We start from the raw sequence: 15,060 nt of genomic DNA on the forward strand, positions 1-15,060 counted from the left end.
ACCTCTGAAACTGACAGCTGAAACATTTGTGTTACTTTGATGCTATAACATTTATTTATAAGCACCCAGTGCTGCTCAGGGGTTACTCCTGGCTCTGTGCATAGGAGTGACTCCTGGGTGCCTGGGATCAAACTAGGCACCATGTTGGAGGCATGCAAGGAAAGCACCTTAGCCCCAATATTATCTCTCCAGCCCCTAAATCTGTGTTGCTTTACCCCACCAAGTTTGCGGTGATTCCAGCAGCTATAGGAAAGTGATAATTTGGGGTCAGTGAGGAAGCTGCAAGCATGGGACCTCACTCATTAGACTACTGGTCTCTGGAAGACTCGGTCCCGCTTTCTGACTGGTGGTCCAGCAAATGGACAGAGAGTCCACAGTGAAGCCTTTGGCAATCATATCTTTTATTTTTTCCCCCATTTTCTTTAAAGTTTCCCATGCAAGGCATGAACTGAACCAGAATCCGTTCCGGCTGTCCCAGGCAATAGAAAAATCAACTCGGAGTCTTCTGAGGACCCCAGCTTGTGGATTGCAAGAGTCAAAGAGAGATTGTCCGCAGACTTGATTTCAGAGCCAAAAGGATTGCCCTGCGTAATGGCCCCACTGGGCCGGCAGGGGGCGCCGTGGCCGGGGTGCACCGGGGGCCCCAGGGCAGCTGGCGCGTTGGGCCGTGCAGGTGCTCGGGGCTCACGGCTGCTGTTGGTACTGGCTCTCGGTGGCCGTGTAGAAGTCTTCCAGCACGCTCTGGATGTACTCGAAGGTGGGCCGCTCCTCGGGGCGGTTCTTCCAGCAGCGCACCATGATGTTGTAGAGCTCCTCCGGGCAGTGCTCAGGGCGCGGCATCCGGTAGCCGCGCTCCAGGGACCGGATCACTTCGGGGTTGGACATTCCTGGGAAGGAGCCACGGAATCAGAAGGGGGTGGGGGGAGGGGGAACCTGAGCCCAGGGGTGCGGACCCTGCTGCCCCCTCCCTGCTCCTCAGTCCCTCGCCTCCTACTGAGGGCACAGAACAGCCCCCCTCCACGCCCAGAGCCTGTTTATGAAAAGCCCCCCCCCCGCCCCAATTCTCACCCACCTTCAATGTGAAAAGAGGATCTGGGGTCGGGGTGGAGGAGGGGGACACCCCAAGACAGTAGTGGAGGGAAGAGGAAACTGGCGGTAAAGCATGATGGAGAGGTAAAGAAAGGAAAAGAAAAGAGAGGCCAGAGTGTTAGTACACCTGGTGGGGGGCTCGCCTTGCTAATGGCCAACCCAGGTTCGCCCCATGTGGTCCCTGAGCGCAGAGCCAGGAGTAACCCCTGAGTATCTCTGGGTGTGGCCCCAAAACAGAGAGCAAATGAGGAAGAGGAGGAGGAGGCTGGGAATTTGCCCTAATGGGTCATGAGAAGCCATTAAGGCATTCGAGGAAAAGGGGCAAGATCAATACAGATTTTTTAGGAAACCCCTCGGGCTCCTGTGGTGACTGGCTCGGGGAGAGAGGGGACAGGCAGGAGGCCACTGGGAGGTGCCGTGGAGGAAAGATGCTGTGGGCTGGAGACGAGAGGACGGAGGTGGTTCTGGGGGGGTCAGGGGTGCATTTATCAAATGGACAGAACCCTGTGTGTTGTAGCTGCCTGGTAAGGGGTGAGAAAAACGGAAGGGCTAAGGGCAGACCCCAGTATCATATGGAAGAAATAGGGTGAATGGCGAAGCCCTTCCTGAGTCGGGGCCGACAAGAGGCATTTGGGCTGAGGATCAAGAAATCAATGCAGCGTGTCCCCATTCTGGAATTCACCAGTATCTCCACCCCTCGCCCCCTCCTGCCATTTCCTGAATGAAGATCTTTGACTTAAAAGCCCCAGCAGATCCGAATGGACACAGGATGCAGGGAAGACACCAGGTGGGGCCGGCAGCAGCCCCAGGAGGGCGGCTTGCCCTGTCCTACCCGGGTAGGGGATGCGACCGTAGGTGACGATCTCCATCAGCAGGATGCCAAAGGACCAGACGTCAGACTTGATGGTGAAGGAGCCGAAGTTGATGGCTTCCGGAGCAGTCCACTTGATGGGGAACTTGGCCCCTGTGAGGTTAGACAGAGCCAGGTCAGGGAGAACAGGGACGGTGCCTGCAGGGGTGAGGGGTGGCGTCCTGGCAAAGCTGGCTGAGGTGGGGAGTCTGGCAGGGTGCTCCCTCTCTGGGCCACTCCTTCAGGCCAACGGCTACCCCACAGGCCTACAGCCCTGCAGGAGTGCGGTCCTGTAGGTCTATGGCCAAGGGGACTTTAGGGGACCTTGAGTCCAGGTCATAGTCCAGGCCGCTGCCCTCCCAGCAAGGGGGGAGGGAATCTTTATTTATTTATTAATTTGTGTCTTTTGGGTCACACCTAGTGATGCACAGGGGTTACTCCTGACTCTGCACTCAGGAATTACCCCTGGTGGTGTTCAGGGGACCATATGGGATGCTGGGAATCGAACCCGGGTCAGCCTCGTGCAAGGCAAACGCCTTACCCGTTGGGCTATCGCTCCAGCCCCAAGAGGGAATAGCTTGACTCCTGTTCCCCCTGCTCCCAGGTTTCCAGCACTCTCTGGGGTTCCCCATCCTGCCTCCCTGCCTTCCACCTGGTCTGGGGCAACTAGTCAAGTGCTATTCCACAATTTCTCAGTTTCTCGCCTGCGTGGCTCACTGTGCTTGCAGATGCCCTTGAGGATGCGTATCCAGGAGTGTGCTGAGACCCGCTGATGTCCCAGCACACAGTCACCTTTTCCCAATGTTCTGTGTGGTTTTTCTCCTCCTCCTTCCTTCCCGGGGAATGAAAACTTTGCTGTCTTCCCGCTTCTCTTCTCCGGGACAGCAATCAGCTCCTCCCTCTAGGGTGGGAGCTGAGAGTTCTCATCATAACTAATAAATGAAGGAAAAGACACAGATCCTTCCTTGGCAGTGGCAAGGGGGTCTGTTTCTTCACATTGCTGTTGGGGCCGTGCTCAGTGGAGCTTATGGGGGTGAGAGAGCCACTGCTGGGGGCTGGGGGGCGGTGCTGCATGTCACACCAGGGATCAAACCCAGGGGCTGGCAGGGACCAGGGAGGTGGCTCTGTGACAAGGCACAGGGCTGGAGCGCTTGCTAGAGTTTCAGGTTCCGTCCCCGACACGACACTGCCGCTCATAGCCCCCGCCCACAGGCAGCGAACCCGGAGCTTTGGACATGCCTCACCTATCCCTTCCCATGGGAGCTGCACCCAGTAGGTCTGCGGGGTTTGGGTACATGTACACGCCCCTGAAATAACCACTCAATGGGGGAACATTTAGCATCTCAGAAGACGCTGCTGCCCCCTCGCTAACCGCCCCCTTTGCAGGAACCTCTGCTCACCTCCATTGCTAGAAATGACTTTGGCTTTTCTTCAAGAGTTTTATGGGGCAGATTTAGAGACCAAGCAATTCATCCATCCCAAGCATGCAATTCCGGGAGGCTGAGCTGTGAATGTTAGCTGTGCAACACCCCCTGCCCACAATACCCCCTTAGCAATCCCTCCCCCATCTCCCCACCTTATTCCTAGGCAACCACTAATCTACTTTGTGTCCACGGCTTCCCTTGCTCTAGACATTTCATATAAATGCAGTTTTGCAAAATGTGTGATTTGCGTCTGGCTCTTTTCACTTAACATAATGGTTCCCGCTCTCCATATTCAGCAGGGATCCGCACGGCTTTTCTTGTTGGCTGAGTGGCTTCACGTGGTACAGCCAGACCACAATCTTGTTGACTTGTCGGCTGATGGACATTTTGGCTGTTCTGAATAACGCTGTTCTGAACATTCCTATGCGAGTTGGCCTGTTTCTCAATGGTATGTAAATGAAACCGTCCATCGTGTCACTATTTTTCTGGTCTCTTTCACTTTGATACCAAGCCTGTGAGATTGCATAGAGTTGGATTGCATAGAGCCTTGGTTTGTAAGTCCCCATTGCTGAATGCTATGAATAAATCACAATGCAAAAGGGCTATTCAAGCTTTATTTATGGATATTTGGACTCTGCTCAGCTTTGATCTATTACGCCTACAGCTCTTCAAGATGGATTTGTCAAGACTCAATATAAAATTGAGGGGGCTGGAGCGATAACACAGCAGGTGTTTCTTGCCTTGTATGTGGCCAGCCTGGGCTTCATCCTCCCTGGCACCATATACAGTCCTCAGAGTCCCAGCAGGAGTGATCCCTAAGCACTGAGCCAGGAGTAAGTCCTGAGCACCATGGGGTGTGGCCCTCAAACAAAACAAAATGAAGATTTAGTCAGAGTTACTCAGTGCAATTGCTCTGGCCAGGCGATATATCCTGGTAGGTGCCATTAACCTTGATGACATACTGTGCATATTGGGACAGAGATTTGCAGGTTTTCCTTTTTTCTTTCTCCCCTCCCCCCCCTTTGGTTCCAAGCCTGGCAATATATGTGGCCCAAAAAGTATTTCTAAAAATTTTAGGCATTTTCTTTTTTTCTTTTTTTTTGGGGGGGGTCACACCTGGCGATACACAGGGGTCACTCCTGGCTCTGCACTCAGGAATTACCCCTGGTGGTGCTCAGGGGACCACATGGGATGCTGGGAATTGAACCCGGGTAGGCCGCGTGCAAGACAAACGCCCGCTGTGCTATCACTCCAGCCCTCAAGCATTTTCTAAAAATTTCAGAACTCAAGCTGACTCAGGCCCCGAAGTTCCCTCTATTCTCCTGGCTCTGCACTCAGGAATCACTCCTGGAAGTACTCAGGGGACCATATGGGATGCCAGGGATTGAACCTGGGTCAGCCACATGCAAGGCAAATGTCCTACTGCTGTACTATCACTCTGGCCCCTTGCACTTTCCAAAAATCTTGTTCTATTTTAATATTCTCTTTGGCTTTGGGACCACATTTGGTGGTGCTCAGGTTGTTCTAGGGTTGCTCCTGGAGGCTCTGGGGGACTATGTGGTGCCAGGGATGGAACCGTGGGCTCCTGCCCGTAAAGCACAACTCCAGCCCTTTAAATCATATCCCTGACCCCATAAGTTTGCGTTTCGTACCGGTCACTTTTCACAGGTATGGACTCTCAACACACAGAGAGGCATGCAGGTGCCTCAGCAGCCTTCCTTACCTTCCCGAGCCGTGTATTCATTGTCCTCGATGATCCGCGCAAGCCCGAAGTCAGCGATCTTGCACACCAGGGACGCAGAGACCAAGATGTTGGCGGCGCGCAGGTCTCGGTGAATGTAGTTTCTCCGCTCGATGAAGGCCATGCCCTCTGCAATCTTCACCCAAACGGACACACCCTCAGCCTATGACCTGGCCCAGGCCAAGACAGATCCCCCCTACCCCACCTGTAGACACTCGTGGGATGGGAACTCATGTGATAGCAAAATCCCCGGCACTCCTGGCATTTCTTACTATGCAGATAGGGGGACCCTCAGGGCCCGAATCAGCTTGAGTTCTGAAATTTTTAGAAAATTGTTGAAGAAAAAGCAATGGTCGGGGCCAGAGAGACAGTAAAGTGGGTAAGGCACCTCTTGGGGGCCAGAGCAATAGTACAGTGGATACTACATTTGCCTTGTGTGTGACCCACCCTGGTTCAATCCCTGGCATCCCATATGGTCCTCAGAGCATTGCCAGAAGTAATTCCCGAGTACAGAGCCAGGAGTAACCTCTGAGCATTGCAAAAAGAACAAAAAACAATTAAAAAAGGGCACCTACCTTATACTTATACATGGCCAACCTGGGTTAGATCCCTTATGGGGCCCCCAAGCCCCACCAGGAGTGATCCCTGAGCACAGAGCGTAACCCTTGAACATCGCTGGGTTGGCCTAAATACACCCCTCCTCAAAAAAAAAGGGCGGGAAAACCCAGAAAAATAAAAACAATGGCACGATTTTTCCAGGAACCTTCCTCCCCTAACACACTTTTCCACCCCCAGGACACCGTGAAGAACTTCCATTCCTAATCTTCTTTCTGGGTACAACCTAGACTCACTCTGATAAATTTCGCATGCCACCTTCTTTCTCAGGCTGCGTAGGGAATTTATTGACTTATTCATCCAACAGATATCCATTGTGTCCTGTGAATGCCAGACATGCTACTGGGACAGGCAGTGAACCAAGCCAAGCCCTCGAGGCAGAAATAAGTACTAAAGCAGGTGAAAAAGCAATGTGTGTGTGTGTGTGTGTGTGTGTGTGTGTGTGTGTGTGTGTATTCCTCAGGGACAGCTGTTTAGAGCAGGTGACCTTTTAGCAAAGATCTCAGGAATGATGATAAATAAGGGTGTCCGAGAAGGTCATTCCCAGCAGAGAGAACCCCAGGAGTGAAGGCCTGCAGGCAGGAATGAATGTGGATGCTCCGGAGAGCTGAATGGAAGGGACAAGGAGGGGGGCGGGGAGCCGAGCCTGTAGGGAGGCAGCGAACGAGGTCGGGCTGTTGGATGAGCACAGAAGGCAGCGAGCAGAAGGTCTGCACAGGACTGTGACATGTCTGATGTCTGCCTTGTGTCAGTGTGGCTGCTCTTTGAACACCGGGCTGTGTGCAGAGCCCTTAGTCACAGTGGGGCAGAGGTTGGGAAAAGGGGGTCTCTAAAGCCCTGGTCTCCCACTTTGAAAGGTGGTATAAAAGTCTCTTATGGAACAGGAGAGATGGTAGAGCAGGTAAGACACTTGTCTTGCATGTATCTGACACGGGCTCGATCCCTGGCATCCCATTTGGTCCCCCAGGCACTGCCAGAAGTGATTCCTGAGTGCAGGGTCAGGAGTAAGCCATGAGAACAGCCAGGTATGGTCCAAAATCTCCCCCCAAATAAAAAAAGCCTCCTAGGATGAGCACTTAGTCACCCCAAAGTAGAACTTTAGTTTGCAAACTGACCTTGGAGCCCCTTGAAGCAGGGTCACCCCATCTCTGATTCTCAGAAAACTGGTACTTAGTCTCGGTCACATGTGAAAATTATTATTGTTGTTGTTACTATTTTTAGGCTTCCAGGACCCACATGGCCATGCTTAGACTTACTCCTAGCTCTGTGTTCAGGAATCACTCTTGATGGCGGGACCAGCTACATGCACAGCAAGCACCTTATCTCCTTAGCCCAACACTCATTTTTCATTTCATTTCATCATCCTGTTATTCGTCGATTGCCTCGAGCAGGCCCCAGTAACGTCTCTTTCATCCTAGCCCTGAGATTATATTCAAGGCTCTTTAGGAGAATGAGACCCATCATTGTTACTGGTATGTGGCATATTGGGTACGCCACGGGGAGTTTGCCAGACTCTGCCCTGTGGGCAGGCTACATTTGATAGCCTGCCAGTTTGTCCAAAGTAGGAATGAGATAATAAGATGTCATAAAAAAGATGTCCAACACTGGAAATGGAAATTTTTTTTGGTTTTTGTTTTGGGGCCACACCTGACAATGCTCAGGTCTGGCTCTGTATTCAAGAATCACTACTGGCGGTGCTTGGGGGACCATATGGGATTTCGGAGATGGAACCCAGTCAGCTGTGTGCCTTACCCAATATACTATCACTCCAGCCTTGCAACACTGGAAAATTCTAATGTTGGACTCACTGATATTCTAACATCAGTGCCCCAGGCTGCCTCTCATTCGTCAGAGCACCAGTATCTGGAGGACAGAAGCTGGGTGCACTCTGGGGAGATTATTAGGGAAAATGGGAGGTCTACCTATGCAGTTCAAGGCTGAGGGAATAGGTGATGCACTTTCACGAAGTGGCCAGCAGGGGACACCCCAGAGCCACTGGAACTGAGCTCCAAGCAACAGCCATCCAGAAAGCCTGATGACAGGTGAGTGAGATGCTGGGTATGGTCCTGGGGAGCAGGGGAGATTTACCAGGCATCCTGACACAGCTAACAGTGGCCCTTATGCAAACTGCAGACACTGTTCTTTATTCATTTATTATAAAATTACACTTACATAAATTACACTTACTTAAATTACAAAGGCTATTTACTTTGTGTGGGGGTTGGGCATTGGGGAAGAACTATCGCTCTCGGGCCTGCTTCACAGTTGAGAAAACCGAGGTTTAGAGTAATAAGTAGCTGGCCCAGGAGGAACCCTGGGCTGGAACTCAGGTAGTCCAGTTCATTACTCTACTGAACTTTGTTTTTGTCTGGGAGCCGTACTCGTAGCTCTGTGCTCAGGGATCACTCCTGGCAATACTCGGAGGACCATATGCCGAGGGTCGAACGCGGGGTTGGCCTTCTGTAAGGCAGATGCTGTAAGTGCTCTAGTATCTCTTCAGCCCCATTGGCCTGGCATCTACTCACCCTTCAGAGCACAGACAGAGGCACTTCCTGACAAACCTCCTCTAATTATTCTCCCCCAACAACAAAACCCAGGCTAAGTGCTCCAGCGATGTGCTCCCCAGCACTGCTTTCCTCCCATTTTACCATAGTGGGGAGAGCCTGAGAGCTCAGAGAAAGGGGGGGGGGTGAGTCATCAAGCTGGGGGTCAGAGAGGGTGGGAAGGTGAGAGAGAAAGGGGGTGCAGGAAGAGAGCTGCTACGATGTGGGCACAGTATTCGGGGGATGTAGGGTTCTTTTACCCTGACTGAGACCGTTGGGGTGTCTGAGCTCGTGAGAGACCGGGGGTTCCCCTTTCTTCCCCTCTGCATTAACCCCTCAAAGGAACAGGTTCCCTTTGGCTCCTTTGCTCCAACTTCAAAACGGAGCTGTCCCCTGGCAGGTGCCTGGCTTCAGGGGCCCAAGTTTCTCCCCTGTGCGCGGCTGTTCTATGCCTCCAACCTCTCTTCCGTAACCATGGCCCCAGGATGCATGTCCGGGTGTCCCTCCCACACCAGGCTGGCGGGATAGGGGCTCCCTATATGCCCAGGCCGGTAGGCTTGCCAGCCTCCTGGGACTTTCCGTCTCTTTCTCTCTCTGAACCTCACCCACACACGGCTGCTCGATGCCGGTTGGCTCCTGCAGGCGGGGCCCCACACCGAACGAGAGAGAGAAGGAGCCGCCATCTCGGACATCCCAGCCCCATTGGGCGCTCAGCACCCACACACGAGGCTTGGTTCCACCAGATGGAAGAGAAGAAACTCCCAGCCGACCCGAGCAACCCCCCAAACCAGGAGATATAGCCTGATCCCTGCCATGAGGGGTGGGAATGTAAGATATTGGGCAGGGACAGAGGCCAAGGTTGCACCCTAGCAGGTCGGGTCTGTAACCAGAAGGCACACACTGAGCATCTACTTTCATGCCGAGCCCCCATAATCTGGGCTTTGGTTGTTGCCACTGGCACTGCAAGTGATCAATAAACATGGGATGGGGAAAAAATGGAGTTCTGGTGCCCCGAGTCCTCCCACTGCAGCTCCTCCCCCTTACCAAGTCCCCATAAGACTCTTACCTGGGCTGAGAAGTCAATGAGTTTGGGCAGAGGCTGCCTGCTGCCCTCATCGCTTTTCAGGAAATCCAGCAGGCTTCCTGGGTGGGGGGGGGGGGGGAGAGGAAGGAGAAAATGGTATTACCCTCCCTGCTAATGTGCTGAAGTTTCTGTCTATGGAAACCCGGGTAGGAACAGTCATTACCCTCTCAGCTGACATGAAGGGTCTTCAGAGAAAGTGTCTAAGTTCAAACCTTTACTCCTTGGCGGATAACATTTGTTTGTATAGGGGTCACATTGGTAGTGCTCAGGGCTTACTCCTGGCTCTCTCTGTGCTCAGGGATCACTCCCAGCAGGGCTCAACGTGTGTCTCTCTGTGTGTGAGTGTATGTGTGTGTGTGTGTGTGTTGTTTTGTGTTTAGATCCACATGCTGCTGTGCTCAGTGGCTATTCTGCACCGTATTTGGGTCACCATGAGGGGCTGGGGATTGAACCCTGGCCTCCTGCAACACGCGCTCAGCCCCTGGGGCCTGGTGCCTGACCCCAGAATTGGAAGTTTTTTCCAAATGAATTTAGGATTGCCAGACTGGTTCTTCCAGACAGCTTTCCGGGCCTGCACCAGGGGTGGGGCCTGGCTCTCCAGGGGCCGGCACAGTCACATCTTTAGAAACGCAAAAGCTCAGGTCACACTACATGAGGCGGCAGGAGAAGCTTCTGTCTGTGGAAACCCGGTTGGAACGCACATGATCGTGGCCTAACAACCTCAGAGGAACCCTGGGTCATGGCCAGGCGGGGAGGTGGGGGATGACCTGGCCTGGACAGAATGCTCAGCTGGTGTGGGAGAGGGTCACCCAGCCTCTAGAGCTCTGAGGGGCCCCTCCCGCTCACCCGCCGGGGTTATGGCCCCACTTCCCCTCCCAGGAGCCACAGATGCTCCGTAAGTCCTTCACCCATTGGCCAGAAGGGTCAGGCACAGGAGGAGCTCGATGGCGACCCTCACCAGTGCTCCTGGCCCGCCTGGGGCTGAGCCCAGTGGGTGGGGGTTGGGGGGAAGGCGCCCTTGGTGTGTGGGGGTCTGGCCACAGCCCGCCCGCCCGGACCTTTGGCCATGAACTCGGTGATGATGTAAATGGGCTCCTCGGTGACCACCGCATGCAGCTTCACCAGCTTGTCGTGCTGCAGTGTCTTCATCAGGTTGGCCTCCGCCAGGAAGGCCTCCACTGACATGCTGCCCGGCTTCATGGTCTTCACGGCCACCTTGGTGTGCTTGTTGTAGGTGGCTGCAGGAAGACAAGGGACAGGAAAGGGGTCAAGAGCCATGCTGCTGCCCCGCCAGGTGAGCACAATGTAGACCGGCCTCCCCAGAAGAGCCCGACTCCTCACTGAGAGGGGAGCGGAGAGGCGGGCCAGGGCGTCACTTCTAGCTGTGTGACCTCAAGCCACTCACTTAACCTCTCTGAACTGTGGTTTCCACACGCAAGTAGAAAGGATCAGCTCTGCTGCTTTGTTGGGTTTTGGTTTTGATCCACATCTGGTTCAGTGTCCGGGGGTCACGCCTGGCTGTGCTTGGGGACCAAGAGGTGCTGGGGATCAAGCCTGGGCCGCCCATCTGCAGAGCAGACTGGCTCAGCCCGGGAAGACGTCTCTGCCTCCAAACCTGCTCTAACAGGGCTACTTCAGGGATCGGAGCGAAGGCAAGGAGCTCAGAGACAGAGCCCGGGCTGGCCCGACCCCCAGAACTGTGTGGTCTCCTAAGCACCACTTTAGTGACCCCTGAACACAGAGGCAGGAGTAGCCCCAGAGCACCACAGGGCACTCAGGTGGGGCAATAGTACAACAACAACAACAAGAACACAACCCCAAACTTCAAAGCATCAGAAGCACGCATGTGCCTGCACGCACGCACGCGCACACACACAAACCTACACACACACACACACACACACACACACACACACACACACACCACCTTTACTTAAATGCTTTGATCTTAACCTTTTTGGGGTTTTGTTTGGTTGGTTGGTTTTGGGCCACGCCCAGCAGTGCTCAGGGGTTACTCCTGGCTCTGTGCTCAGGAATCACTCTTAACAGGGTTTGGAGGACCATTTGGGATGATGAGGATCGAACCCGGATCAGCTGTGTGCAAGGCAAATGTCCACGTGCTGTACTATTGCTCTGGTCCCACCATCTTAACACTTCCCTCAAAGTAAACGCCAGTCTCGTCATGGTCCCCCTAAAGCTTTCACCCCATTAAACACAGGGGCCAGAGAGTGATCTGGCCTCGCCATCCTTGTCAGCCTGGCTCTTTACCGGACTCACTCCCCTGCCTTGTGCAAGCCCATCACCTACATGCCCCTCACCCGCAGCGCCCAGATATCCCCCCTCACCGCAGGGACTTTGCACCTGCTGTCCTTGTCTAACCCCCACTTATTCGCTGCCGGAAGCTCCCAACCAGATTTGTGTCCCTGTAGTCAGTCTAGAGCGGCATTTCCCACTGTGAGCAAGAGGTGCTTCAGGGGTGCTGGAATAATCCAGGCATGGGGTGGGAGTAGTCTCGGGTATAAGTGTGGGGAGTTTTCTGTTTCAAAAACATGGATTTTCAATCATGAACAGCTTTGTAAGGGCCTATCTCACAGTGATTCAATAAAAAAGCTAAAAAAACAAAAAAAGAAGAATGTGGATTTTGCAGAGGGGTGGGGGTGATTTTTTTTTCTGAAAAGGGGGGAGAAAGCCAAATAAGTTTGGCTCCAAAGACATATACTTTTGCTTGCCTGACTTCCTTCCTTCCTTCCTTCCTTCCTTGCTTTTTTTTTTTTAGTGAAGGAAGATAATTTTTTTCTTTATTTATATTTGGTTTTGGGGTCACAGACAGTGGTGCTCAGTGATCATTCCTGGCTCTGCACTCAGGAATCACTCCTGGTGCTGCTTGGGAGACCATATGGGATACAGGGGGATTGAACCCAGGTCGGCCGCATACAAAGCAAGAGCCTTATTGCTGTGCTATCACCCCAGCAAGATAGTTTTTACTGAATGAAACTTACTTAAAAGATATGAGGCGGGGGGGGGGGGGGAAGAAAGAAAGATGTGTTCAAGGAAAATCACAGGCTTGAAGAGCAAAGTCTGTTCCTTCCATTCTTCCTTGTCCCGGGGATTGAACTCAGGACCTCACACATGCAAGCAAGGGGTCTACCACTGAGCCACAGCCCAGCCCTTTTTGTTTGGTATTTGTTTCTTTCTTAATTCCAGACCTGTCTGACCTTCTTCTGCATATTTTCTCTGCAGAAAAATCAGTGCCTGGCACACAGCGAGCTCTGAATGCAGTGGAAATACATGAATTTAAGCTTATTTCATTGTTTTCCTTCACTGTTTACCTCTCAACTGTCTTCATTGCCATTTGGAACGTGACACAGAAACAGCACAGGCCCGGGGCCAGGCCTTGTGTCTGCCCCTCAACTCTGCAAAGCTGCCAACCCTTTCGGAGGACCAAAGGCAGGCGGCCCACGAAAGTGCCAAAGTGGCATGCTGATTACTTTGAATAGAAGTCAACTGGACAAAAACAGATTCAAGAATGATGGTTTGGGGCTGGTGCAATAGTACAGTGGGTAGGGCTGACCTGGGTTTGATCCCCGGAATCCCATATGGTCCCTTGAGCACCATGAGAAGTGATTCCTGAGTGCAGAGCCAGGAGTGACCCCTGAGCACCACCAGGTGTGGGTAGCCCCAAAACAAAAAAAAAAAAAACAAAAGGGATGATGGTTTACTTAATTATCTGTGACCTGAAAAAAAAAAACAGGAAATTAATCCTCTCTGGTGGGCTTGCAGGTAGGACAAGGGCTTGAAAGGTTTGCTTTTTCCCTTTTTGGGCCACACTCAACGATACCCAGGGGTTACTCCTGGCTCTCCACCAAGGAATTATCCCTGGTGGTGCTCAGGGCACCATCTGGGATGCCGGGGATCCAACCCTGGTCGGTCACATACAAGCCAAATAAATGCCCTACCTGCTGTGCTATATCACTCCAGCCCTCCAAAGTCTGCTTTTGAAGTTATGTGGTTAATCCTGCTGAATTCCCCTTCGTCTGCTGAATTGTGATTTATTTTTTTATTTATTTATTTATTTATTTTTGAACTCAGACAGTCTCTCACCCTGTTCGTTCCATTCTAGGCCATGGGTCCCGATGTGAAGTTCTTCAGCTGATCTTCTCGGTCCTATCTTGGCATTAAAATCACCCACAATGATCTTGTAGAAGGTGTGGTCTTCTTTATAGAACTTCTCTAGCTCCATGTAGAACTTCTCGATTTCTCTTTCATCATGAGATGTTGGTGCGTAGACAACTAAGATAGAAACTGCAGGCAGTGAGCCACATCTATTCAAATGTAAATGTCCGATTCGGGTTGTTAGGCATTCGAATGAATCAATGCTCTTGGCCAAGTTTGTGTTGACAAGGACACCGACGCCTCCAACACCTCTTTTATCGCATGTTCCAAGGAACAATTCTTCTCCAGTGTCGAAAACGGCATGGTGAGATTCGTGCCTTCTTGTCTCGGTCGGACCAATGATGTCGTACTTGATCATTCGCGCTTGTACCATCAGGTCCTTGATGGATGCATCTGATGCTAGCGTACGTGCATTGAAAGTACAGACGATCATTTTTGTCTTCCTTCGTTGTGGCAGCCTAGGTCGGCCTTGAGATTTCGTCGGCCTCTCCTTTCTCATCCTTCTCAGTGCTGCCATGTCGGTGAAGCCTTCAGGGTCAGGTGAATGAGACCAGTTGTAGTTACTGGTTTTGGCATATCGAATACACAACGGATAGCTTGCCAGGCTCTTCTGTGTGGGCGGAATACTCTCGTTAGCTTGCCAGTCTTTCCGAGAGGAATAGAGGCTTTTGGGGCGACCTCTAATCACCCTTGTAGGTGTTACCATATTTGAACCCTATCAAATACGGTACGACAATTCCAGAAGATGGGTATTTAGCCGCGCGGGTCCGGAAAGCATCCTGGAGTGTGGCGACGGCTGGGTAGTGGAAGTAGTGTCGAGACTATCTGAGTTCATCATGTCGACCAAGACCATTCATGGTAACTCACAGTTCCAGAAGGCAGAATCTAAACGATGGACATGGGAGTCTCCCGGTGGACGATTCCACAACGAAATAGACCACATCATATTCAATCGATGGTTTTGCCTGACTGATGTCGCTGTTGTCCCAAAATTTCGAACGGGATCGGACCACCGTCTCCTTCGTGCAAAATTCTACTTCACAGAGCGGGGAGAAAGGGCTGCAAAGTTCAAAAAGAGAACTCCCAGAATGACCACCAACTGGGAACTCTTTGGTACTATTGCGGCAACATGGGAAGATGCCATTGTTGACAACATTGACGAGGAATACAATCGACTGGTTCAGCACCTCCATGAATGTGCAAGGAACGCCAAGAGAGATAGCCACAAAAAATCGCCTATCTTCGAAAACTCTTGAGCTAATTCGCCAGCGTGGTTTGGCGCATGCCTCAGGCAACCGCAAGCTAACGTCCGAGCTCGCAAAGCAGTGCAGAGATGCGATCAAGGAAGACCTCAAAGAGAGAAGAGCAGAAGTACTGGTAGATGCGGCAGAAGCCGGGAAAAGTATTCGTAATGCCCGCCTGTCCTTCGCCAACTACAAGACCAAGATGACTGCCCTCCGACGTCCTGATGGATCCATCACATCCTCCAGAACGGCAATGGAGAAGATTATCCATGACTTCTACTCAAATCTCTTCGATAG

General features: G+C 52.2%; 1 protein-coding gene across 1 annotated transcript in view; it reads right to left on the reverse strand.

The window, feature by feature from the left end:
* Positions 1–404: 404 nt before the first annotated feature.
* Positions 405–15,060, reverse strand: part of LOC130017145 (tyrosine-protein kinase HCK) — a 49,370-nt gene continuing 34,714 nt past the window's right edge. The window contains exons 9-13 of the mRNA XM_056107848.1: positions 10,405–10,584; positions 9,329–9,405; positions 5,087–5,240; positions 1,922–2,053; positions 405–887 (exon numbers count right to left, since the gene is read on the reverse strand). Coding sequence (XP_055963823.1) covers positions 685–887; positions 1,922–2,053; positions 5,087–5,240; positions 9,329–9,405; positions 10,405–10,584 — 746 coding nt within the window. The 3' untranslated portion in view covers positions 405–684. The remainder of the gene's footprint in view (positions 888–1,921; positions 2,054–5,086; positions 5,241–9,328; positions 9,406–10,404; positions 10,585–15,060) is intronic.

The sequence above is a fragment of the Sorex fumeus genome, unplaced genomic scaffold (genome assembly GCF_029834395.1).
Source record: "Sorex fumeus unplaced genomic scaffold, SorFum_2.1 ptg000178l, whole genome shotgun sequence".
NCBI classification, from domain to species: Eukaryota; Metazoa; Chordata; class Mammalia; order Eulipotyphla; family Soricidae; genus Sorex; species Sorex fumeus.